Raw genomic sequence first — 26,634 nt, forward strand, 5'->3', positions numbered from 1 at the left:
TGCTTCCTCCTCAAACAGGAAGATACTCTGAAAAAGGATCCTGCAGCATCACCTGGGTGATCAGTTGTCCCAGAAATGATAGCAATAAACGATATTATTATTATTTTGAGATCATTTTCAAGTAATATGATGATGATAATGGCATAAAAATGGGACATCATCATCTCAAAGATCAATAAACTTTAATTTGTTTAAAATCACTTAACACTGGAGCTGCAAGATGTTTTAAATACTAAAGTAAATGAACAAACTGACCAAAAATAAAATAAAACGCACACATACAAGCAAAACTATAAATAAAATGGATCATGAACCTTCATTTCTTACATTTCATTTAGGTTTCGGATTATGTTTAACATCAATGCATCCAGATGACATAACCATGATGAATTATCTCCAAATGTTTCCCATCAAGCTGACATTTAAACTATAAACTGAAATGAAACGAAAACCCAGCTGGATAAGTGCAACGTTTTGATTTAATATCAGCATTCACACTGCAAAACCACAAAATCTGCAAATATCTTTGTTCACCTGAAATAAGAAAAAACAAACTTAAAATGACTTTCATTAAGATATAGGAGCTTGTTTTAAGTCAATACTTAAAAAAAAGTTCTAGTTCCACTGCAACATTAATTCACTTACAACATGGAGAAAATTATCTTCTTATAAGTGAAATAATCTTGCAGTGGAACTAGAACTTTTTCATCAATATTCAAGAATTAATGACTTACAACAAGCTGCTCTCTCTTGCTGAAACATAACCTGCAAGTCAGTTTTGATATTTACACTTTAAACCAGACAAAAATACTTGGTCAGATTGTGTTTTTACAGTACAACGTGTCAGCATCCTGCCTCCCGTTGCCATGGAAACGTTCTCCAGGTGTACTCTGGAGACCTGTTGTCCGTCGCCTGCCGTCAGGTGACTTTCTGTCAGATTCGGTTCCTGAATCATTTTCTTCTGCTGAAACCGTTTCTGAGTGAAAACTGAAATCCTTCCCCGGCTTCAGCCCTGCTGCCTGGTTTTCTCATCGCTTAAAGAGCAAAATAACATCTTACTGTCTCACATTTAAAACCGCCGCTTCAGATCTCTGCACACAAACAAAAAGTCCTGCCGTGTGAGTGTAAATAAAGCTCCGTATTGTCTCCTCAGCGGTGTGCAGTCGGGTCTCCCGTCTGTGAGTCAGGCCCCTCCCTGCCGTCCTTCCAGGGTTTTAGTCGGGCAGACTGTGGGGCACCAGGGAGCCTGTGTTTTGTTTTAGTTGTGTTTAGTCCGTAATGATGCTCCTTAACCTCAGAGGCGGCTCTGCAGGAACGCGCACAGCTGACAGATCCCTGAACTTGTCACCGGATTGTAACGTAAAGCTGAAGGTTGGTACAGTGAAGCCCAAACACGCAAAATGTAGAAACTAACAGCAGATGAACTCTGGTGTTTCTGATTATTTTCATAAATTTACGTTGAGAGCAAAGTTACCTTTTGGCTCAAAACAAGGCTCTTCAACCTGCAGCTCCGGAGCCACAGGCGGCTCTTACCGACGTTGGCTGAATAATAAAGAGCTTACTAACATAAATAGAGAAAGATATCATATTAAACACAAGTTTTAGCAGCTTTTCAGATTTTTTTAATGAAGTAATTGCATATTGCAAAACACCCCAAAATCTTACAAAGTAATTTTCTTGCGGAAAATATTCCAGTACACTTGAAATTAGTCAAAATTAACTCATAAGTAACTTTTCAACAAGAAATAAAAGCTTGTTTTAGAGCAATAATTTCTTAATATTGATTTTAAAAAGTACCAGTTCCTCTGACAGATTATTTAATCTACGACGAGGCATCCGTCTTTTGTCGTAAGCGGAAACGTCTGAAGGGGGAGCTAGCACTTTTTCGTCAATTTTAAGAAATCATTAACGTAAAACTAGCTCTACGTCTTGCGGAAATGCTAGTTGTAAGTTAGTTTTGTCTTATTTCAAATGTACTCAAATATTTTAACTAGAAACTAAAACAAAAATACTTGGTCATATTTTGTTTTTGCAGTGCACAAGAATTTCTACTTCAATCTCAAGCCCTCTCAACTTATAAATAAACTATAACTATATAAACTTTAGCAGATTTTTTAAAAATATCAACATCCCACAGAAGAAAATGTATCCACCCACTTTATTGCAAAAACTTGTCTTTAAAAGCTTGAAGCAGAAATAAAAAGTGGAAGAGCACGTTTTCCGTAGTAGAAGAAATTACAAGCAGTTTTTTTTATTTTTTAAAATCTGTTGCATCTGCAGCTCTAAACTGAGTTCAAAACGACTCTTTCAGTTACAGGCAGACGAAATAAATATGATAAATAAGTAAATGGAGGTCAAGGTTGTTTCTGCTACAATCTGGTTGCTCATCCATCACTTTCATTTGGATACAAAACTTTATTCGTTTCAGTAATTTAACTAACAGTTTATAAAAACTGTATTTATTCATTTTTTTGCTCCCGGTTTTTGGTCTGGGCTCCTTTTGCATGAATTGCTGCTTCAGTGCAGCGCAGCATGGAGGAGAGCAGCCTGCGGTTCTGCTCAGGTGTTCAGGTTGCTTTGTTAGATCTCCACTGTTGGTTCTCTTGACCACAGTTGATGCTGTTGCCATGGTGATTGCGGCAGGTGTTGGTAGTTTTGACGGTGGACCTGGACCAAGTCCTGTCAGCAGCATGGAGTGCTCTAAAACATCCTGGCTGCTCTGAGTTTGGACTTAATGAAAACCCAGTTTTTTCCCCCACAACCTCTTTTCCTTCCACTAAACTTTACTTTACTTGGGGGCCAGTTGAATTGCTGCCATAATTGCAGTCTTCCCCATGTTTTTATTATTAATTTAGTATCCAAAAAAACTACTTTTTTAAAGTCGAAAACCAGAGGTAATTGAAATAAATGCTGCCTATTTTCACAAACCCCGCTCCAGTGAACATCCCTGCCCCACTCTGCTCCTCCAGACTAGCGGCAGCAGCAATTAGGAAACACCTGCTGGAACTTGGAAGTCTGCTGCGCCTTTAATGCGAACTACTTCTGAGTCCAACGCTCCTAAGAACGGTTATAAACGGCGTAACGAGGAGCATTGTTGTTATGATGAGTCTCTGAAAGAGTCGGAGCTTCTTAAAGAGACAGAGGCCCAATTTAAAGGCATCAGATCCTGTTTGTGTACAGCATTTTTAAAACAGAAGCTCCTTACATGTAGGGAGAATACATGAAATAGGTTTTGATATCGAGATGCATCTTGAAGAGTCGACATGGATGATAAAATGTTGAGGGAACCAGCTGCAGGTGGAGTTAAGACTAACAGGTTAGTCCATGAAGTTCTGGATGCCTCTTCACTCCGTTCGTCATATTTCATCTCTAAATGTCCTGAAGTCTCACAAACCCAACAGTTTCATCTCTTAATCAGCAGCCATCCATTACCTTAACGAGGCCTCGGTGTTTGAGCTTTTCCCGCTGATATTTTCCTCCCTCCTCCCTAATCAGCAGATATTCTGAAGCCAGAACCCGATTCCTGATTAAATTCGGATACTTTCCTGATCAAAGCAAACCTCTCCCTGCTAGTTTAGCCAATGATTAAAACAGGAGTTGTGTGGATGATAAAAGTGGTTTAAATAAGTCTGACCTGCTCATTAATGAGTCAGAGGTTTGCTTTCCTTTGCTGTTTTTCCTCAGTTTGCACAGCCAGGCAGAAAAGTGATGTTTATTCAGGAGAAATGACAAATTGCAAATAATCCTCCTAAACGGGACATGAAAGGATGTCCCGTAACGATCAGGTTTGAAAGCTTCAAACACAAACTCACTCCTCCTTTCTGACTGCGCCTCTGTAATAAAATGATGCAGAGTTTTGTGCTTTTCCGCGGTGATGAAAGAGAAGAAGTTCTCTTTCATCTTGATAAAGCTGGAAGCTCAGAGACGGTATTGGCTGGCAAACAGGAACGGTGCCATTATGAGACGTTTCTCATATCAGACATATCCCTTAAACTCTAAATATAACCCGGTTGAGCTGAGTGAGAAGTTCAAAGACGAGTTTCTGCTCTGCAGAGTTCGACCTGCATCCACCTGAGCAACTGGACCAGGTCTCACATTAAAACAGCAGCTCTAACACTCATTCTAACTTTTCTTTTAGATTATATTACTGATGTAGTTCTAATACCGGAACCCAACAATTTAATCATTTGCATTAATGGGAATCAGTGACTGATCTACACTGCAAAAATATACAATTTTACCAAGTATTTTTGTCTAGTTTCTGGTGCAAATATATCAGAACACTTGAAAAAAAAACACAATGACTTAATTCCTTAATTCAGATTGTAAAAGTACTAGTTCTGTTGCCAGATTATTTAATTTATAACAAGATATTTTTCCCTGTGTAATGACAGAAATAATCTGCCAATAGAACTAGGACTAAAGATAAAAAAAAACTTACCAACGAAGTTCATAACTTTAAAAAACTTTTAAAAAAAAGACAAAACTACAGATTAAAAAGTCGGCAGATTATTAAATTTATAACAAGACTTAAAAAAAGAAGCTCCCAAAAATGCAAAAAAACTAAATCTTACTAAGTCTGTGCATATCTTACACACCTTTTGGTTCTAGTTTTTAGTATTTTCTGCCAGTTTCATTATTTTTTTTAACCAAATTTTATTTTATTTTCTGATTTAGATTCAGGGCTGCACAGTGGTGCAGTTGGTAGAGCTGTTGCCTTGCAGCAAGAAGGTTCTGGGTTCGATTCCCGGCCTGGGGTCTTTCTGCATGGAGTCTCCATGTTCTCCCTGTGCATGGTGGGTTTTCTCCAGGTACTCCGGTTTCCTCCCACAGTCCAAAAACATGACTGTCAGGTTAATTGGCCTCTCCAAATTGCCCCTAGGTGTGAGTGTGTGTGTGCATGGTTGTGTGTCTCTGTGTTGCCCTGCAACAGACTGGCGACCTGTACAGGGTGACCCCGCCTCTCGCCCGAAAAGTTGGCTGGAGATGGGCACCAGCACCCCTCCCGACCCCACTGAGGGAAAAAGGGTGCAAGAAAATGGATGGATTTAGATTCAGTTTAAAGCAGATGTCATGACTGCTGTGAAGCACTTTTTTCAGCTGCTATATAAATAAACTTCGATTTGCCTTCAACATTAGACAAGACTAACTTTAAAGTAACTGTTCAGCATGATGCAGGAGATTCCTTTAAGCCAATAAGTTCTTTGTTTTTCTCCATTTAACTGTTTATTGAAATTTTTCACATTTGTTTACATATCTGAACGTTCCAGTTTAAACATCTCACAACACAAAACTTTTGCTTGGGAGCCGATCCTCTGTTTGAGTTTTGTCCTATCTGGTATGTCTAGTTTTTCCTCTATTTGTTCTCGCTGTCTTTTGTCTTGAATGTTGTCCATTTTTTCCACTTTTCTTGACGCATCTCAATCGATGTGTCAGTTTTTCCATAGAGTCAATCATTTCTTAATTTTTAGTTCCACCGGTAGATTATTCCAGTCCATTTAATCTGGCTGAGCTTCAGCTGTTTTCCAGAGAAGGAGGCGTGAACGTTTCAGTCTGAAGGTGGAGACAAACCCCAAAAGACGTGCAGCTAATTCTTCTTTTTCTTCCACTTCACAATTATGCAAGACTGCAGACATAAAGAAGATGAAAAGCTTATTTTCTGATTTCTGGAACCTGATTTTAAACAAAAAGTATGTTTTGTTGTTGTTGTTTTGCATTTAATCTTTTGCATTAAACCCCACATGTCTTTTTTTTCATGGAAATTAAAATGATAGTTTTATTTTACAGTAACCAGCAGATTCTACCAACTGATCTGTTACTAAAAGCTCCTCTTCACTAAAACCGGACTCCTCTAATGACGGTCTGTCTGTCTGTCAGTAGGATCAAATCTAAGGACGTCCAGATGTCCGTCTGAATGGAGACAGGTGTTGTGTCTCAGGGGGACGGCGAGCAGCTGTCTCTGCTGTTAACACGCCTCCCATATGGACCTGTCCCTCATTTTAAACTTTCTGTCTGCTTTGCCCTCTGAAGGAAAGTTTGACCCGTTTTTCCGAGCCGTGAATCTTTACTTTCACACAAGCTGCTTCTTCCAGAAAACTTGTAATGTTTCTTTTCTCTCTTTCTCTTCTAACATGATCATTTCTGCTCAGATTTGCTGTTTCTTCAAGCCCACATGATGACTCCTACTCCGCCGTGTTTGATCGTTGGTCTGCTTTGCTGTTTTATTTGGGGGATTTCTAAACATTTTTCAAATTGGTAACACTTTATGTGAAGGAGTGTGTGTAAGACTGACATAAACATGACATCATAACACCTGATATGAACATGAAAGTCTTCATCAATGTTTATGACTGTAATGTGGTGCCATTCGTTAAATAATGACACTTTTAATGCACTAAAAGTTGCATTAAAAACCCAGTAGGAGTGTAAACTTTTAGCAGATTTCTTTTTGGTAAAATGCGAGTGGATCAGTGTTAAAAGATTAAAAGATATTGGATCAAAGTGAACATGAGTAAAACTGAGAAATTAATGTCACTGAAATGTAGAAAATTAAATAGTTTTAGGGCCTCTGTCACTTTAAATCCAAATAAGCTGCTGCTGGCCACGCCCCCAACTCAACATTTACACTTTCACCTGAAAGTGGCTGCGCAACTACACAACTGTACATCTTTGAAAAGCATTCGTGGAGCCTCCTGCACAACCAGCAAGAATGCAGCAAGTGGTTTCTACATAGTGAGTCAACTCTTGTCTTTTGCAGCAGCCATTGTACAGCGAATACAACGGGAAAACCCGCTGACAAAATGTGCTGGAGCTCGACGGTGGTTGCTAGGTAACAGCGCAGCGCCGATCAATGGGACGGAACAATTTTCCAGATGCCAAAACATCAACTTATCACCAAGAAGAGCCAAGTGTTTTTTAATCGTGGGTTGTTTTTTAGAAACATTTGAGAACCAAATGGAAACATAATGACGCACAAAATGTGAATTTTGTATAATTTTTCTCCTTTAAGGTTTGTGCCAATTAGTTTCTGGAATTTTTCGTTACTTTGTTTCTCCAACTAATCATGTTTGATGATTCATTTTGATTTCGAGGACTTTTTAATTTCAGCATCTCATAACTGTAAGGTCCAGAAATCATCATCCACTGAACACCGTTTTACTTCTTCCCTTCTTTGTGAAACTGTTTTAAAACAACTTATCGCCGTCGGCTCTGACATCTCTGCACCAATGATTTGATCGTGTTGCGTTTTTCAGACATTCGTTCAGAGGAATCCCGAGTCGTTCCGGTTGCTGTTGAGGTGAAGGCGTCGTGTTTGTTGTTTTCCTGGTTTAGCTGTTTGGTTGAAACTTAAACATCCTGTAAGAAGTTTTGTTTGCTTGGTGAAAGTTGCGGCTTCCCACTCATCAGATAATCGGAGGCTTTTTGAATCCTCTCCCTGCTGCTGATGTTCAAACGGAGACGCTGACATGGTGTCCTTTTCCTTTCTTATTTCAGGTATTTCTTTCTTTTCGGGCTGTAAATTTCTTTGATTTGCAGGGGAGGAATCTCAGTGTTTGATGTTCAGACCTCATTAATCGAAACCTCATCTGGTATGCAAGGTCAGACCTTACTTTGATGTGCATGGGGCGGCCCTGCCAAGTGGAGAGCAGAGAGCAGCGAGGGCGTAGCTCGTTTACTTAAATCCACGAACCCTAGCAACCCTGACACGTTTTGGCTTTTGCCCATCAACTACTGGGAACGACTGGGTAGATACTGGCGACTCCACGATGTACAAGAGTTTCACAGAAACTGATTTTAATGCTAATTATTTCTTCTGTTTCTTGGTGTCATGGGAACATCTCTTCCTAATCCCAGTCAGCAGTTAATCTGTTTATTGTTTGGATTGAGAAGTTTTGCATGGCAAAAACACTGAAGCTTAACTTTTATTTTTGTCCAGTTTCTACACTGAAAGTCAAAACTTTTCATGTTTTAAGTCAATCATTTCTTAATATGGGTGAAAAGGTTACACTGGCAGATTACTTCACCTAAAACACGACATTTTACCACTTTATAAGTGAAATGATCTGCAGTTTTTTAAAAATCAACAGTCAATTCAGTTAAAAAAAGTTATTTATCCCCAAGAGACAATTAAAGGAGACACACAGATAATAACTACAGGATAAAGTAGATAAATAAAAAGGTCAGTTTGTTTATGCAATTAATTGATTTTATTTACTTTTTACTTGTTTTAAGTCAGTATTAATTCATAAATTATTGGCTAAGTATAAGAACATATTTTGGTTTTGTCTTATTTCAACTGTAATGAGATATTTGCGTTAGGAACTAATATTTTGCATCTTTACACTGTAAAAACACAAAATATTACCCAGTATTGCTGCTTAGTTCCTAATGCAAATATCTGAGTTTTGCCTTATTTGGAGTGAATTAACTTAGAAGGAACTCAATGTTGTAAAGTTTTCCCTCCATTGGTAGATTATTTCACTTAAAACGTGACATTTTCCCCATGCTATAAGTGAAATAATCAATAATATAATATTGAGAAATGACTGACTTAAAACAAGCTGCTACATCTTGGTGAGTTATGAGTTAGTTTTGTCTTATTTCAAAGTATTTGCAGTAAAAACTAAACCAAACCTACCTGGTGAGTCTTTGCAGTTTTACAGTGTTCCTGTTGGTGTGTTTGTTGTGTGGGATACAGAAACAGCCCCCTGTTTGCACCTTCTACAGGAATTCACTGCAATTACCTCCTGAGCGTCGTATGTAAATATGAAGCTGCGGGGCTCCAGCGGCAGGCCGGCGCTCGCTCACGCTCCGGGCCGGGCCTTTGTTCTGCCTGGGCTCGGCTCCGCTGGCAGCTTCCAGCTCCAGTCTGTGCCCGACGAGCGGCGTGTGAGCCATCAATCACTCATTTCCAGCGTGTCCCTCTGTAATAAATCCCCCCGCCGTCCGGCCCCATGGCACCTCCAGTGTGTTCAGGTTTATCTGCTCTTCGCTGCGTGCCAGCCCTGGCTCTTCATCCTAAACCAACGATCATTAATCCACTCTGTTCCTTCAGCTTTCATCGGACGGTAAGAAGCTGAAGACGTGGTTCCATGAGGTCTGAGGGATTCCCAGTCCGATCGCAAGATATCTGCAAATTGATTCCAGATTTGCTTCCTTTTTCTAGTAAGAATAACAAAAATAGACTCAACATTCCTCTGTTTTTGCTCAAGAACCATAAAACATGCCTAACAAATGAAAGTCCCATAAAATCAGAAATTCTTTTATAGTGAGTCATTCTCAGCTTTCATTTTTATTCAGATGTAAAACAAACAACGCAAGTAGATATGAAATTATACAGAAGAACATTTGATGTATGTCTGCAGCTGATGATTATTTTTCTAATCGGCTATTCTATAATTCTCAAAGTGCTAATGAACAACTCGGTGGCTAAGCTAACTAGCATGAGCATTCATGGCTGACTCCATTGTGGTGAACAAAGTAGAGTACACGAGCTTGATTGCCAGCGCCAGAACCCGATTGGTTGTTTTTAGCCTTCGTAGGCAGAGGAGACAGATTATCTCAACACGACGATTTTAAAATCATATTTTATAAAAGTTACACTCTGCAGCTTTACCTGAATGTTGCCCATGAAATGTAACTTTCCAGATGCCTCTCTCAGCCAATTAGGAAACCAGTGACGTCTAATCAGAAGTTAAACGAGAAACGTTGAGTGGAGAAGAATCAGAGAAGCAGGAGCCTCATCCAGATCCGGCGCTCCGCAGGGTGGAAGGTTACCGGGAGGAAAAGCCCTGCGGCAGAACCAGGCTGGCGTCGGCCTGCTGCTGACTGAGCGCTGTGGTTCTGTCACATAATTGCATTCTGTCAAGGTGCTGCACAAACACGCCACATAAACACCGTGATGCAGAATTAAAGCTAATATCTGGGATGAATTTCCAGCTTTTCTCAGCCGTTCAAAACAAGAACCTGAGGTTCTGACGGCTTGGATTCAAGATCTTAATCAGGAATTAAGATTAATGTCAAATATATTTTCAGTCATTGTTTTTCATAATAGTTTGAGTGCGCTGCTCCTCCTAAAACCACAAATTGTTGGTTTTATGTTTCTGTTTGCATATGAATTACAAACAAGCTGCAACGTGTTAATTAGAGAGAATTGCTCCTCTTTTTCTTCTCTTCTGTATATTCAACCTATGGAACATGCAGCCTTTGATTAACAGGAGTTTATCCCAAACTAGAGGGAAACGTGTTGCTGCTTTTCACTAAATATGTGGCTTGAATTTGTCTGGTGTCGCTGTTTGAAGCTTCTGCGTCTCGGGTCAGACTCTCGGGGAGAGCTGAAGCAGCGCGGCGCTGGAGAACGGGAGATTTATCACCTGGAAAGAAGGGCTGCAAGTCTGGAGAGTGGGTTTCCACTTCAGCCTAATTCACTGTGAAGTGCTTTAGACACACAGGTTTGGGAAGATGGATGGAGGAGCCGGGCTTTTGTTTTCCACATGACCGGCTCTTCCCTGCCTCCCGATCTGGGATCAGCTCTGCTGGAAGACGTTCACACAGCTCATGTTCAGCTTGTTTCGAAATTTTAACCCTGAGATAAAATACGAGTCCGGGATGGATTCAAACGCTGCAGCTGAAAGCTAAACATAAAATCTTAGCTAGTAGTTTTGGTCTAGTTTCTAAACGCAAACATGTTGGTATGAAATAAGACAAAACTAACTTACAAATAACTGTTCAGCAAGTTTTATTGTATGTGATATAATGCATGAGTTTGATCTACAGGATTGTTAGCAGGCATGTGAATATTATAACATGGTTTTAATTACACATTTTTAATAACTATTGAGTCTGTAAGCAATATATTTCATTTAATTTAGATAAGCGGTTGCATTATCACTCCCTTCTGCTCATTTTCAAACAGAAAAGTTGTGTAAAACTAATTATTTTGTTCTTGGTTATGTAAGTACATGTTTTCTCTGTCCTACTGATTATTTGCTTGTTTTCTTGTTCTTGAAATAAATAAATCAAATAAAGATCGGAGACTGTTTTAAGTAAATAATTCCTTAACATTGATTAAAAAGTATTTCTCCTATTGGCAGATTATTTCACCTATAAAAACTCAAAATAAGCTCCTATATCTTGCTGATACTTTAGTTTTGTCTTATTTCAAGTGCGCTGAGATATTTGCAGTAGAAACTAGATCAAAAATACGTTTTATGAGTTTGTTTTTGCAGTGTATCTGTCTGCTGCTGTAGCTCATCTGTTTTAAAGCTCAACTTTTTTCAGCATGAATTTTGGTTGGGTTTGGAGGCGTATGTGAACACCAAGCAGAGCAGAGACCGCTCCAAAAGCAGGAAGTGGACTACAGCACAAGGTATTCTGGGTAAATGCAACAGAAACAAACATGCTAGCAGAAGTAACGGCTGGACAGAAGAGAAATCCCACAAACATTAAAACTCCATTTTTGTTTCCATTTCATACAAAGGAAGTTGTGCTCAGTGTCTTCTTCAGAGGTTTTTGTGTTGTTTCATTCAGTGGGTTTTGGTGCAGCGCCCCCACAGGTGAGGAGGGGAAATGTCCTGAAATGAACAGCTTACCAGAATATCAGGTGTGAAAACAGCCTTAGAGTTTGGGAATATTTGCAGATTGATGAGCAGCAGCGGTTACGTCTGATGGAAAGGTCGAACAAGAAGCTGCTGTAAAATGAAATCATCTGGTGAGTGAAGTTAAAGCAGCAGCACGACTGGGAGCAAGTGAAGGAATGCTGCAGGATGTGAGAACAGGGATGAATTATGCAGCGCGGCTCAACGCAGGAGACGCATCAGGAACCAGCGGGAATCCTGAGGATTCCTGCTCAGGTTGAAACTTTCCCTGTCAGCTGTTCTCACCCAAACAGAGAGGCTGTGTCTTCAGAGCTACAATGGCAGCCATCATAAAACTCATTCAGGCCGTGTTGGTCCTGTAAACGTAATCTGCAGTGTGTTAATTACAAGCCGGCGCCTCTGGAGCAGCAGCCTGATCTCCTTCCTGAACAACGCAGCTCCGGCCCTGGAAACGAGCTTTTCGCCCTGCTGGGTGTCCTGTTTGAACGGGCCGCTTTAAACAAATTAAGAGCCAGTCAGATGCTGTTTGTGTGACCCCTCTCTCCTCAGGGTGGGGGGAGGCAACCAGAGCTCTCGTGTTGTTTACTGTCATTCATGTGGAGGTCTGAGGGTTTGTGTGTTTAGCACACACATGACAATCAGAGAAGAAGAAGAAGAAGAAGCTCCTGTAGAACGGAGACGCCGCCGGTGCAGAGCAGCATGGAGTCATCAATCATTCTCCAAACAAAAACAAAAACCCAGGAGCATCTTGAATAGAAATGTTTCTGCTTTGTGTTTCATTTAAAAAATGTCTAAAAAGCATCTAAAAGTTAAAGGTTTGAATAGATTTGTTAAAAAAGCTGCGATGAGTCGGAAGAATAAAAAAAAACAAGCTGCTCCTCTTAATTTTTATTCATTTAGAGAGGTTTGTTGGAGATTTTGAGTTGCTAAGCTGACAAATTTCTGGAATTTTAAAAATGTTTCTGTGCATTTTAACTGCAATATTACAAAATAAATGATAATAAAATCAACTTAGGTTAAATTTAACTTTAAATCTGTCATTAAAATTGTGCAGTTATTTTTTGCTTTTTTTTAAACATTTGTATGGAGGGCAGAAAGTGCCACCATCCAACTAAAAACGTGTTTCTTGTTCTTAATCAGTATTTATTACTTTTTAAATGTTAAAAATACTAAACCAGATCATTAAGCGTATTTTTTGTAAATTATTTATTAGAGCCTAACATCTGATTGGTTAACCTGCTTACAGCTAATAAAAACAACATTCTGCATCACATTACTTTGATAAATACATTTAATTCACGCATGTTTTCATATTTACTTATGCATTTCATAAGTCGTTTTTTAGAGTTACGTATCTGTATTTAGCTTTATATAAAACAGTACTTTTTGCCCTGAACTCACGTTCGTTCACTGGGAAAACGAAAGTTATGTTTTATGGACGGATTCCCAGAGTTCCTTTGGTTTTTCAGGAAATCCGACCTTCCTGTTTGCTTGTGAGGACCTAATTGAGAACCGTCCTCCTTTGTCCGTCGCTCCCACTGTAAACCCAGCGGACGCGGTTCTGTCAGTGAACCCGTCTCCCTGATTTTGTTATTCTGTTATTGTGTAATGGTTTCCAAAGGTTGATGGATGGCTCCTCTGCAGGTCTCCCTGAGGAGTGAAAAGCTCTATCTGGACATTAATCTACTGCTGTGAGACAGACACGCTTGTTTAGCCGGCACAAAGCCCAGTAAGCTGTTGTCTCTGAGAAAAAGCTGCCCGTCTCCAGAGCCACTGGAGGCAGCGATGGCTGGAGCCAGAGTAATGACCTGTGAAATTCAGCGATAGAGCTGTCCTGTTGCACACAGGTCCTCCGGCTCCGGGCCTTGTTCACAGCCTGCTGCTGATTTATCCGAGCGCCCCTCCTGGTGCCACGGGCTTTACGGGACTTTTCCGTGGGTTGAGTAAAGCTCTCCAGACTCTGGAGAAAATAATCAAGCTTTTGTGGAAGCTCAGCGTTAGAATAACGTAAATAAAGTTTACTTTTGTCTTACTTCCTGCTATTAAGATGCAAATAGAGCAGTTTGGGTCACATTCCCGGTTTTATCCCATCGAGCATCATGGAAACGGCTCCAAATATTGACTCTGCTTTGTCTGGTGAATTAGTCAATATTTTCTCTCCACCTCAATCAGATCAGGATGTGAGGCTGAAAGTCGAGGCTTGGCGCCTTTGATGGAGGTAAGGAGAGGAGCTGTGTCTTCCCCAGGGCAGATTATACGAGGATCAGAAGGCCAAACTTCCCGCTGGCCCCCTAAGTCTGGAAGATACAGTTTGACTTTGTTACCACAGCTTCACAGCGGAGGCAGAAACGTCCTGATTCCTGCCCCGTGGGTGTGAAAAGAAACTCCTCGGTGGGAGAGAAAATGGCTTTCATGTCAGAAGCTGCTTTGTTCAATAACTCCTCACACTGTTGACTCTTTCGCTTCCTGTTTATGTGAGAATTTACAGGTAAAAACCTGTAAATTTTTTACCTGTAAATTTTTTACAAGCAAATGCTGATAACCTGCTGGGTTATCAGCAAAATTTTTTTATATTATATTTTTTATATTTTATATTCTTGAGACGTGTTTTTATTTTTCCTACCAAGCTTGAAGGATTGGGTGTCATTTGTTAGCAGCTTCTTTTCCAGGGAAAATTTAATGTAAATTTACTGAAAATGTATTGAAACAATAGAGGAAATCTGAAGCTTTATTGGCCTATTTAAAGCCCAGAACTAAATCTGACATTTTGTTGACTCACCTGAATAAAGATGCCTGAAGCTCTCCGACCAATGAAAAGACTGAATGCTGGCTCTGAATAAGACGTTTCAAGAAAAGGCCTGCAAACGTCTACAACAGATTAATCATGGTTGAATTTTTTTACATCAAACAATCTTTGTAGACTTTATTTTTTACTTCCTTACACTATTAATCATCATTTCGAGCCATTCAGCCTGAACAGACAATAGTTTAGTGTGTTTACTGCAAAACATCTAAATCTATGAAATCTGTCTTTTTCTGGACTGACTGAAGCTGAGATCCCAAAAGTCACTTGTTAGCTTCTTCAGACTTTTAAAAATAAACCTTTAAATGAAGAGTTTGCTTCCAGTTCCCTGAAACACTTTCAGAAAACCTTTGCTTCGTGGTACAATCTGGACGATTTGTGTCAAATGTGACTAGATCTCCTCAGAAGGTGATCCAAGCGTGAAAGTTTGACTCTCGTTCAATTTTCCAGGTAGTTCAACGACAGCAGGAAGCGGCTCCTGCGCCTGGATGACATCAGACACCGTGACCAATCAATAAGTCCTCTCTCTGCCTGGTTGTCCTTCAGGTGTCGGCGCATTTCGGTGCGATGGAGGCGGAGTCCGTCTGGCGTAATAAAAGAAATCTGGGGGGAAAAAGTGACAGATGTGGACACCCGTGCCAGTGAGAAAAGTGAGAGTGGGACTGTCAGACATGTCGACTCCGGCGCGGTGATGGATGGAGAGTGAGGTAAGATGGATGACATCGTCTGTCTGAGGCCGTGTTGTCATAGCAGAGGACTGCCGCTTGTCTGAACCTCTCAATATCAGAGAGCAAACTGGAGTTTGTTTACTCTGCTCCAGTGGAGTGATTTAGAAGGAGGGTGAGGGAGACGCGGGTGTAAGGTATGTTCGCTGGAGGGCCGGGTCGGGTTTCCAAACATTCCCTTTGAAATCGAATAGCAACTATTTCTGCTGTTTGAAACCAAACAGTTTGGTTACAGTGATTGGAAGAGGAAGGAGTCAGACCAACGAGATAAAGGTGTAGTGATAATAATCACATTATTTTAACATAACACCATAATTGTCGAGGAGAGTCTGGAAAACAAACGTCATCCTCCCTTCTTCTACGTCTGCAGCATTTAGAGGGGAAAGGTCGAGTCTGCTGCTAAAAATCATCTGCAAGTCCAGTAAGTTTGGACAGTTTGATGCAAAGACAGAAAGACGTCACCAATGGAGAAGCAACTGTTGCTGCGCATCAATCTGGGAAGGGTTATGAGGTCATTTTCAAAGCGCTGAGGAAAATGATGAGGTAAACATTCAAGCTAATGACGGAAAAGTGAGAAATGATCTCATCTGGAAAAGTTCAAACTGATCCGGTTCACAAAGCTCCATCTGAATGAAGAACGGCTTCTGGAGGAATGGAAGCACAGTGGCGGAGGAGTCATGCTGTGGGCTGGTTTTACAGCCACGTGGACAACTTGGTCATGGAGTCGACTACAAACTGCAGTCTGAGTCCATCTGTCCAGCAGCAGGAGTTCAGTCCAAACTGCAGTTACTCCAGACAAAGCAGCTAATCTACAACAAAGAAATGAATCAATGGCCTAGTCAAAGTCCACATCTTAACATAACTAAGTGCTTTCTGTCAATCTCTCCATATATGTTTCTGTGTCTGTTTCTTTATATCTCTGTCTCTCTTTCTTCATAACGCCTCCTTCTCTCCATATATTAAAATCCCGACCCAGTGGAACCTCGTGTATTCTCCAGGTCCGTTTGTAGAGCTTGGTATCATCCTGGCTCTGAGCAGGGTGTACTTTCTTTTCATCAGATCAAACTGCCTCCATGTTGATGCATCACCGTTTCCAGGAGTCTCATGTCAAACAAAAAGACGTTCCAGAAGGAAAATAAAACTTTTTTAAAAAGTTTCTCCTGATGAAGAAATCAGCTAAATAACACGTTTTATATTTGCTTTGGTATGATTGAAGATGGATTTGTGTGGTTTATTCACCCAGGTGGATCAGGGGGTTGATGGTGCATTGATGAGGTTGAGTTTTAGGGTGAACCTCTAGTGAGGGCTGGCCTGTTGGCCTTCATGTGTGTGTGTGTGTGTATGTTGGGTTTGGGGGTCGGGGTGTATTACACTGTCACACTGTTCATACTGTTTATGCATACCAGGCCACTGTGAGTGCCTCTTTGTCGCGTAAGTGTTTACTTGAATTTATTTCGGGAGAGCTGCACATGAGTGGGACAGGGATCTCTATAAATTATGGAACAGAGCGCTTTGTGTAATGATAACTTCTGTCAGGTCCTCAGGCTGTGTGACAGTGTTGTTAGGAGTGTGTAAATACTGCGGTGGTGAAAGAGGGAAAGGGGCGTCTGTGGCCTGAAAGGTGCTGCACGGTTTCCTCCGGAGCCAAGCAGGAAACAATGCAGGACTAATCTGCCCTTCTGTTATTCCAGATTATCTACGACATTCCTATCGTTTCGTCTGTGTGGAGTGAAAGTTCAACTTAGTCATGACCAACATTTTAACACAATCTGTTGACGAAACCCTGTAGTTAATGTTCGAAAGCCAAACTCTGTCATTATGTTCAATTCAGCCTCATTCTTTTCGCCAAATAACGCTCCAAAATCTTTTAATGCTGACTCGCTCGTTTGGTTTTACTGGAAGCTGATCCAGCCTTTGATCACAACTGATCACAACACATCGATCGATTGGGAAACGGTTTGTATCAAACTGAGATAAGCAAAAATCAGATGTGAGGTTCCTCAGGGCTCCGTTCTCTGGCCACTTATGATCCCAGTAGCACAGATTTTTACGGTTTATTGTTTGCCATACGTAATGCTATTTTCAGAAAATTAGAATATAAATAGATGAGGCATGTTGGATTAAAAATAATCTTTAAGAAGGTGTTAAAGATGCTTTCCACTTATTTGTTGTTTTTTAATGCTGTAGTGTGATATTATAATTTTATATGTTAAGTTTTCATTACATGTAAATGAAAAATAAATATAGTTAACATAAAATAAGGCTGTCAAATGAATCTATATAATGTGTTTCACTTAGTGATAAAGTTCCTAAAATAAATTATTTTTCATATTATTCTAATTAGTTGAATTAGAGGAGATTCGACTGAAATTGTGAGAAAGTAGAAGATGTGTAACATGTACGCTGATGAGACAGTTTTATATTTCTGTAACTAAAGTCACCATTTTGGTCCCAAAACGTTAAAAAAAAAGGTCAAAGGTCATGAATGAAGTAGACTAAATACTTGAGAGCAGCTAAAACACTTTGGCTCTGTTATGGTCTTTGGAATAAATTGAACATTTTGTCCACACAGTGAAGCAGCTCGACTTTTAACCTAAACGTCTAGGGACAAGGAGGTCATTTTACCAACTGGACAGTTTGAAAACAGAGAAATCAGCTATAATCAGCAGCAGAACGCTCCACTGATGAAGGTAAGAACAGAAAAATATCTGATTTTAAATCGATGGTCATTTATTTTGCTTTGCCAGGTGTGTTTTCTGGCGACGGACAGACTTTTTGTGGCGGCAGCAGTTTGCAGCTCAGGAAGGATAGAAACTGGTCTGAAAACGTGTAGCTTAAAGACTTTTAACTTGTTCAACAAGTTGATTTTAAGTGATTTATTGTTAAATTAGATGACCAATATTTACTTTGTGGTCACTTCTGTGGTGATCAGCTGGAAAACTGCACAGTCAAATCACGTGAAGACCTGAAGGGAAGGAAATGAGGCTTGTTTGAATTTTCAAATCTTTCAAATCTATATTTATTCTGAAATGTTTGGAGGAGTAAAAATTCAAATTATGGGAAAGAAAAACCTTTTTCATTTATATATATTTGTTCCATTAGACAGTTTTCAGTAAAATTATTTTATCTTATTTTGTAGGGAAGGAATATACACTACAGTGTAACATTACATCTAAACTGTATAAAAACTGTTTTTTTCTGTCTGCAGCATCAAGTGTAAGGGCGCCATCTAGTGGCGATTTGGTGAACAATTAAATTGTGGATTTATATTAAGATAACTGATAAACTGTCAGTTTTTACACTTTTTTTAGTTGAATTAGTTAAATTCTTGTCTACTCTTAGCAACAATAAGATTTTGTTCACTATTTCTTCATAAATTGAAGAGAAGTTCAGATTTTCAGAAAAAGTTGGATATTTGTGGTTCTATTTAATCAAATACATAAGAAAGCAAAAACAATGCTCATTAAAGATTAAATACTTTATTCATCAGTAAAAAAGTCTCCATGTACGTCAATGCAGCCACCGGGTCACATAAAAGTTTACATTATTTTATTTGTTCATTATTATTTCTTGATTACAGCAAAAGAAAACATGACATTTAATATCAAAACAATAAAAACAATTAATCCAAACGTGGATAAACGTTTTGAAATGTTTCTTTTAATCTGACAAATGAGCCTCATCAGATATTCTGATTTATTTAATGTTACTGTAGTTTCTGGCAGACGCATGAAATGATGCTTTCAGGGTATTTCTTTATGGAGCCACATTGATCGGGATATATAAATATGTATTTGGATATATATGTATATATACACACACAAAGGTTTCTGGAATTGGCTTCTAAAAAATCTTTCTTCCTTTCTAGTGCAATAATGTCCAGGCAGGAAGAGGCATTTTCTCTAAAACTGCTAAAACAAATTAGTTGAAGAAAGAAATCTCCTTGTGAATGAAAGGAAATGAACAAACTGAGGTCATTTGTTCTGTTTATTAGAAGTTTCACAAGACTTGATGGTAAAATAAACAGAAAACAAACCCCATCTAGATGCATATGTGGCAGTTCATGGCTTGATGTTTATATCTGTAAAAAAAAAAAAAAAAGTAGATGCCAGAAAAGTAAAAAAGCGAGTTGCGTCATCCCCCCAGCTGGTGGAATAACGTCACAGTTTGGCTCTAAATGAAAGAATAAAGCAGAACTAAACCATTCAAATGCTTTCAATCAGGCGTGCAACATTTGTTTCTCCCAGCAGGACCCGCTTCCCTCACGTTACCGGAGTACAAATGAGAAAATCAAACAGGTTTCGGCTCCATGCAAAGCTCCGGGTCCTCCCTGCATTCAGCTACCTGAAACCGCAGCTCTCTTCAGGGTAAAGGCTCAGCCGCTGCTTTGTTGCTGAACTCCTCCCCCGGGAGCAGAAAGCGGCGTTTCTTTGCCTTTGCATCAGATAAAGACCCAGATTCTGTTTTCCTCCCTCTGGCCTGAAACACCTGCGTCAGGGTGGAACAAAACTAGACCCGGTTTAGAGCTAGAGATGCACCGGAAACAAAGTACATTTACACCAAAAGGTTTCTAGAAAAAACGAGGAAATTTCAGAGTTTGAAAAGTCAAACATTTTCTAAAAACATCGAATATTTAGATTAATCTAAAAACTTGGACATCTTAACTTTTGAAGCTAATATAACCTAATCATTTCAAAATGTGTGTATTTCGCAAAACTGCAATGGAAATACTTTTTTTCCCCTCACATCACACACTGTTCACTGCAGCCTGAAGTGACCCAATTCCGATGTTTTTTTTACTTAATGCGACCTTTTCATGGCAGTGTGAACAGCTCAGGTCGGATTCTTTTCAGAATGTGACCCGTATCTGATACGTATCCGATTCAAATGCGACCATAACGTTCAGGTCGCATTTATCCGAACTGAACGTCACTGATTCTCAACAAATCTCACTATTCTGCTCCTGATCCGCGCAAGAAAAACAACAACCATGACGAACTACATGAGGATTAAGTTGTTAATATGCTGCTCCGGCTATGGAGGCTAATCGTTTTTTATAATTATTTATATGACTACTTAAACTTAATTGTCATAATATATAATTTTAGTATTTCTCTAATTGTTTTAAACTATTATAATGTATTGAGTTCTGCTCCTGGACAAGGGATTTTACAGGCATCATCCCCCGACTACAATGTTTAAAATAAAAAAATATTCAGCAAACACCAGGAAAATATACATTGTTGTGCTCACATGACCCAGGTTAGTTTATTCAGATATTTGAAAAAATTATATATTTTGTGTATATTTTATTCAAATTTTGTGCTTTATCCATAGGCCCTGTTTTGTCCCTATTCTCAAGAATCAGTTTTAACATTTGAAAAAATGCATTTTTTTCTCAAATTAAAATTTCAACATGTTTTCCTGCTCATTATCCTGTCTGCATGTGTTAAACTCTGCAGAAAAGGACAGAGGCGTAGACATCCTCCAGTCAGTTTTACCTTCATGTCAGACTCTGTGAACAGATACTGTATCTGACTTCCTGCATGTAAACAGAACCTGTGATGTTTGATGCTGCAAACGGTTCAGCCCAGTCAGAGCCCCGCTGAGGCACCAGTGATGGATTACCCCAGAGCTGAAGAAACGTCCGTCTCTGCAGGAATAAAAAGATAAGTTACAAAACACTTACATTTAAGATTTGATGTTGACTAAAACTGCCTCAAGAAAGATGGATTTGAAATAATTAAAATAATCTCACTCCTGTTTATAACCACTGCTAATTATTTCTGATTGCAACATTCTGATCACATTTATAGTAAAACTGATGAGCTAAATAGTTAATTTGTTAACTAAATATTTGGTTCAGCTCAAAGCTAAATATTTATCTTGATGTACCGATATATAACGACACATAATCCAGTTTTCTGAGTTTCTTTGTGCCGCTAAGAGTTTTAAAATTGGACTCTAACATTTTGGCTCAGCCTTGTTCTGATTGGCTAAATCTATCTGAAACTTGATACCAATTCAAATACTACTGCTAATAACCTGTGAGTTTAACATTAAAATGAAACTAAAGTGAACTGTCCCTTTAAGACTGGGACTAACGGTCACATGACCCTGTAGGTTGTTTCTCTCGTAACACAACAAACGAGGACAAACGTTTATTTCTCTGCGTCCAAAATGCACTTTAATACATATGACAAAATAAATAATTACAATCAATAACTGACTCTATTATTATTGGTTTTATCTAAAATATGTCTTGACTACTATAAGAGGAACTAGTGAACCCTGCAGACCCGCCCAGGTCGACTGTCAGTAGTTGCGAATGCTGAAGAAGCCCACGCTGGTTGGCGACTCTTTCACCGTGACGGTGACCAGGTTCGCCGTGACGTCGGTCACAAACACGTGTTCGATCAGGCTGCGCGTGGGCTTCCAGTCCTGGTTCTGACCCGCCACTGGGTGACCCTGTCCAGCGTACGAAGAGTCGTGGTCCGAGTCCGAGCTGCTTTCCTCTTCGCCAGTGCTCATGTCGGTCATTTTGGCTTTCTTGCTGCCTTTAGTGGCCGTTCTTGCCGGCGGGTTCTGGATCTCGGAGCAGGACTTGTCCAACCGGCCTTGGACCTTCTGGAACTCCTTCATCTCTCTCAGCTTGTCTCCACCGGCCTGCGGTTTCCTGGCAGGCGGTCTTCCAGAGGAAACCGGACTTTTATTGGAGTTGGCCTCCAGATTTTGGGCCACTGTGGGTTTTCTCGCAGGGATGACTGGACTTCTCAGACCCGACGCCGCGGTGGTGCCGCTTCCAGGAGCGTCGCCGCTTTGGGACTGCTTGTTCTGAAGGTTGAGGGGCTGATGGCCTTGACTGGAGGAGGTGTTCTTAGAAGACTGGGAAGCCCCTGCTTTAGTACCGGCTACCCGCTGCATTGCGGACCCGGTGGACTGGGGCTTCTTTGGTCCGCTGGGTGGGCTCAGAGTGTGCTGAGTGGTTCCTTGAACTGGATGTTTGGTGGTATTCACGTTCAGAGCAGCAACTCCTTTGGATTTACAAGCAGCTGTTTTCAAATCCAGACTTCCTCCGCTGTTCCCGATGGACAGCTTCCCCTCGGTTGCATTTCTGCTCTGGTTGGATTTGCTCAAGGCCAGAGTCGCGGTTTGGACTGGAGATCTCCCAGATCCAGGTGAGCTGATGGCGGGTTTGACCGCCCCGCCGTGGGTCAGCGGGCTCCTGTACGGACCAGCCGCCGCATCTTTGGCTGAGCTGCGGTGGAAACCCATGAAGGTGAAGCTCGCCGGATGAACCGGCTTCTTGATCGCCCCTGGAAGATCCGTCTCTTTGGCGGTCTTCAGGACTTTGCGCGGACCCTTGTTCTGCTGGAACTCCTTCGCCTCCGGAGGGAGGGCCTTCCTGTTTCGCTTCCTCGGCGGTTCCTGCTTCGCCATGACGATCTGCGCCTTCTTCTGAGGGACGGGATGCAGCTCCCGTGGCCTGACGGTCGGGCTCGCCTGTTTGGCGCGGCTGTCATCGCCCTCATCTTCATCTTCTGATGATGAAGACGAAGAGGAGCAGGAGGATGAGGAGTCAGAGGACGAGGAGGATGAAGCGGATGACGAGGTGCTTGACTTTTGGGGTTCCGGTATATTCTCCTACAATGTTAAGAGGAATAGTTTAGCGGTCTATTGTTGGTCCAGAAAGTAGTCGGTTCTGCTGTGGTCGGTACTTACTATGATCTTTCTGGGTCGTCCTCTGGGTCGTTTGCGTCTTTTAAGCATCAGAAGCTCTTTTTCTTGTTCTCTGATGGGAAAAACATTTTGCATTGAGAGGTTAAAACGAGCAGGAAGTGACGCTACCTTTGGTAACTTCTGACTCCTGTGCATTCTGGCAAAGTTTATTGACGAATAAATTAATGAACAAATTAACTTCTTGATTAAAACTTTGCAGTCTGCTGTGAAATCATCTACTACTGTGGCAAACTGGTTCAGGAACCTTTCTGTGTCATTATATCGGGACAAAATCCAACAATCACATGTGTGGATCCTCAAGGCCGTGTCCTTGGCCAACTTTCATTCAATATCTTTATACACTACAACGGAATATTAGGGTTATTTCTTAAATGAAAATAGCCATAAAACGAGATAAAGTTGCACGACAGTCGAACTCCTACACAACATAATCAAAAATTAAAATGCCGAATGTTGAGCATGTTGTGAAGGTACGTATACTTTGGAATCTACTTAACAAATAAGGAAATGCTTACCTTTCGTTACAACTGCATAAAACTATAATTTTATCATCCACTTTGAAGAACCAAGCTGAGATACATTTTATTCTATTAAAATTACTATAATCTTGGATTACGATTTTTTTTCCTCATAATTTAAAAAAAAAAATTGTATTCTGACTCCAGTACAGAAAAGGCAACAATAAAGATTTTTTATTTTTTTTTGCTCCCAAAAATTTTCAACTGACCTAGTCTGCTTTCTAAACTACATTTATGGTTTTCTTTCTTTTTTTCTTGTAATAATAATAATTGACTATTGTTATTCTGTGATGTGACTAAATGTATTAAATCAATCAATAAGTCAAAACACCACAAACTGCACTGGAAACCCAGGGATACCCACTTCTTATTAAAAGCCGCCAGCAGTCTCGGGTCCAGAATGTTTTCCTGCGGCTCCCAGCTGTTGTGTCTGAAATAAATAGAAAATGACAACCAACGATTAAAGAGTCATTTTCTCAGAGGGAAACATAAGGAAAGTTGGTTTTTAAAGCCAAATTAAATAATTAAAAGCAACAATGTCGCTGAAATGGGTGGCTGTCTTGTTTATGTCCGGATAAACAACAGAGTTTTAAATATGATCCAGTTTTGATATATTTGAAGACTAAAAATGTTGGCAGTTCTTGGCTTTAGTGAATTTAGAGATACTAAATGAGATGTTTTTTTCATTTACATATTAGATTAAGTGGAAATAGGCCAGTTTAAATCTCTAACTGCACTTTTCTTTGGTGCATCAATTTTTAAAGCACCTGCAGGCTCCCTCCCTGATCCCCACTGCATTTCTGAGCCTTATTATAAGTCAAACAACCTGATTATAGTGCAGGAAAAATTAAAAAAAGCAAAACAGGATTGATCTGATCTGTAATAAGCTTTCTCTTCATCAGTGGAAGTGAACAGGCGATTGTGATCAGCAGTGAGGGAAATAATCCACCCCCACCCTCTGCCAACACACAAAGGATGTGGGTCCAACAGAAAACCTTGGAGCTGGCAGGCAACAGTGTGAACTGATGGAGGATTACAGGGATGGAGCAGCGGCATGGAGCAAACCTCACATTTTCTGTCAAAAACTAATATAAAGATTAATAAAGTAGGATTATTTGTTGTTTTTTTTCCAAACTATTGGATTATTTATGTGCAGAAAACTTATTAAAAATGCAGCCAAATTAATATTTTTAACCGTCTGAATGAGCAGAAGTCCAACTACAAAATCAGTTTAATGATGCAGCGACAAATTTGCACCAAGATTCAAAGAAAATTCTGGATTTCTGAACAAAAGAAGCAACTATAGCGGTTCCAGATAAAAGGTAGAAACAGTTCCCAAGGAGCAAAACACAAGTCTGGGGTGTTCTTCTGGTTCTGGACCGAATGAAAAGAGCAGGGGTTCGGTTCTGGAGGAAGCAGCAGGCTCCCATCAGACACGTTGTTGTTGTTTTCATTGTTCGGGGCTGAGCAGCACTTACTTGGATGACCATCCCCTCCACTTCACCAGAAACTCCAACTTTCCCTGAAACAAGAGCGCAGAAAAACGGCAACAGCGGCGGATTGGTTAGCGAGAAGCCGCCGGAGGAAGGACGGAAAACCGCGGAATGAGGAGGAAAAAGTAGTTTCTGAAGCCCCACCTTTCTGAGCCGTTTGTTCAAAATGCACTCGGCATCAAAAACCTGCTCTCCCACGGCGCTCAGCTCCTCCATGATTGCCTTCACCCCGAAAACGGAGGCTTCCTCAGCAGCCAATCAGAGCAGCGATGGGACAGCACCGGATGTTTGCAGAAATGCCTTCAAAATAAAAGCGCGGGTCGCATACAGAGCATGGATACTATTATTTTTTTTATCGGTAAATAGAGCAGAAGAATTGAAAAGATGCGGGTGGATCTATTATTGTAAGTAACGAAATCTGGCCCAAAAAAACGTGAAATGAAGATGAGGTTGAAAGTAATTTATACAAAAAACAACATTAATAAAAAAAGTCAAACAGAAGAAAAGAAGCTGAAACAATAGTTTAGATAGTTTTCCATATAGTTTTCCAAACTATTGTACTTAATTGGCAAAACATGGATAAATATGAGGAGTGTTTAGGAACATTGTTGAACTATGAAGCATATAAATCTGAAAAAAAATGTGGATAGTAGAATGAATATTGGGAACTGAAGGAAATAAATGAATAAATAAATGAATAAATAAATAAATGTAAGAAAAAAATGTCCACAAGAGACATAACGCAGTCACTAATATTCTGACACAGATGATATTTTGCAAACCTGTAGCCTCGGCTGTGTGTGACCAGGTGTTTGTCTATTAATTACAAGGAGCTTTATTAGTGTAAAACGTCATTGAGCAGATCTTCAGTTCAGCTGCTGGTGTCTTGTCTTGTCTTGACGATGGTTTACTCTTAAGGAATTTCAGGAATTTCAGACTGTGAGGAACTTGCTGCTGAGGGGTTAGTAACTAGAATCACTTCAAAGTGAGAAGTCGAGCTGCACAGAAGATTGTTTCAGGATGTTCAAGACGCTCCAAGAAGCTCAAACGTTTCTAACAGTTGAAGAAAACATTTCAGTGGCAAATAAACAGAAACTCTGCAGGAAGAAACGGAATCTGCTGCAGAATGGATCAGATTCATCGTTTAGCTGATTGTCTGAGACATCTGGAAAATCATTTATCCATAGAACATGGGGGGGACAGGGGGCATGTGAGCCACCGCCAACTGTGACGCATCCTAATTTAACCCGTATGTTGGTTTATTGTACCACTTGTACATAGAGCATGGCAGAGAAATTCTGTTACTTTACTTCTGATTTGTTCTTTTTTAAACTTTAAACTTTTTTTGGTTGAGTTCTTACATGTTTAGACATCTCTTTTGAGTTATGATGCGTAACCATGGTAGCGAGGCTTTGTTTTTCCAACTGGGTGCAGCTGACTGGCGTCTCAAAAGCTCAAATAATGCCTGAACTAGAGCCTTAAATCCCAGAGGAGTTGAAAAGGAGGCTTCATGGATGAAGGCCAGGTCAAAATAACAGAAAGAAAAACAGCTTTTCCAGTCATCATAATAATGATGCAGAGATTAAATAAGGAGCAGCAAAAGCAAATGAGGTGGATTAGCAGAGCTTTCCAACAACTGATGGTTTCATCCAGGGCGTGCTGCTGTGAAATGTCGTCTCTGCTGTCTGGAAATTGAGCCGTTAGCATGTTGTGACATACAGCAAGTCTTCAGTCAGAGGCCTATTCAGCTTTGTTGCA

At 40.2% G+C, this 26,634-nt stretch overlaps 1 protein-coding gene across 1 annotated transcript; it reads right to left on the reverse strand.

Moving 5' to 3' along the window:
• Positions 1–21,285: 21,285 nt before the first annotated feature.
• cbx2 (chromobox homolog 2 (Drosophila Pc class)) lies at positions 21,286–25,146 on the reverse strand. Its single transcript, XM_008416514.1, has 5 exons — positions 25,021–25,146; positions 24,862–24,905; positions 23,748–23,813; positions 22,848–22,917; positions 21,286–22,769 (listed from the first exon to the last, which is right to left on the reverse strand). The coding sequence occupies exons 1-5, from the start codon at positions 25,090–25,092 to the stop codon at positions 21,441–21,443; spliced, it is 1,581 nt and encodes a 526-aa protein (XP_008414736.1). The 5' UTR covers positions 25,093–25,146; the 3' UTR covers positions 21,286–21,440.
• Positions 25,147–26,634: the final 1,488 nt, after the last annotated feature.

The sequence above is a fragment of the Poecilia reticulata genome, linkage group LG8, assembly GCF_000633615.1.
Source record: "Poecilia reticulata strain Guanapo linkage group LG8, Guppy_female_1.0+MT, whole genome shotgun sequence".
In the NCBI taxonomy this organism is placed as follows: domain Eukaryota; kingdom Metazoa; phylum Chordata; class Actinopteri; order Cyprinodontiformes; family Poeciliidae; genus Poecilia; species Poecilia reticulata.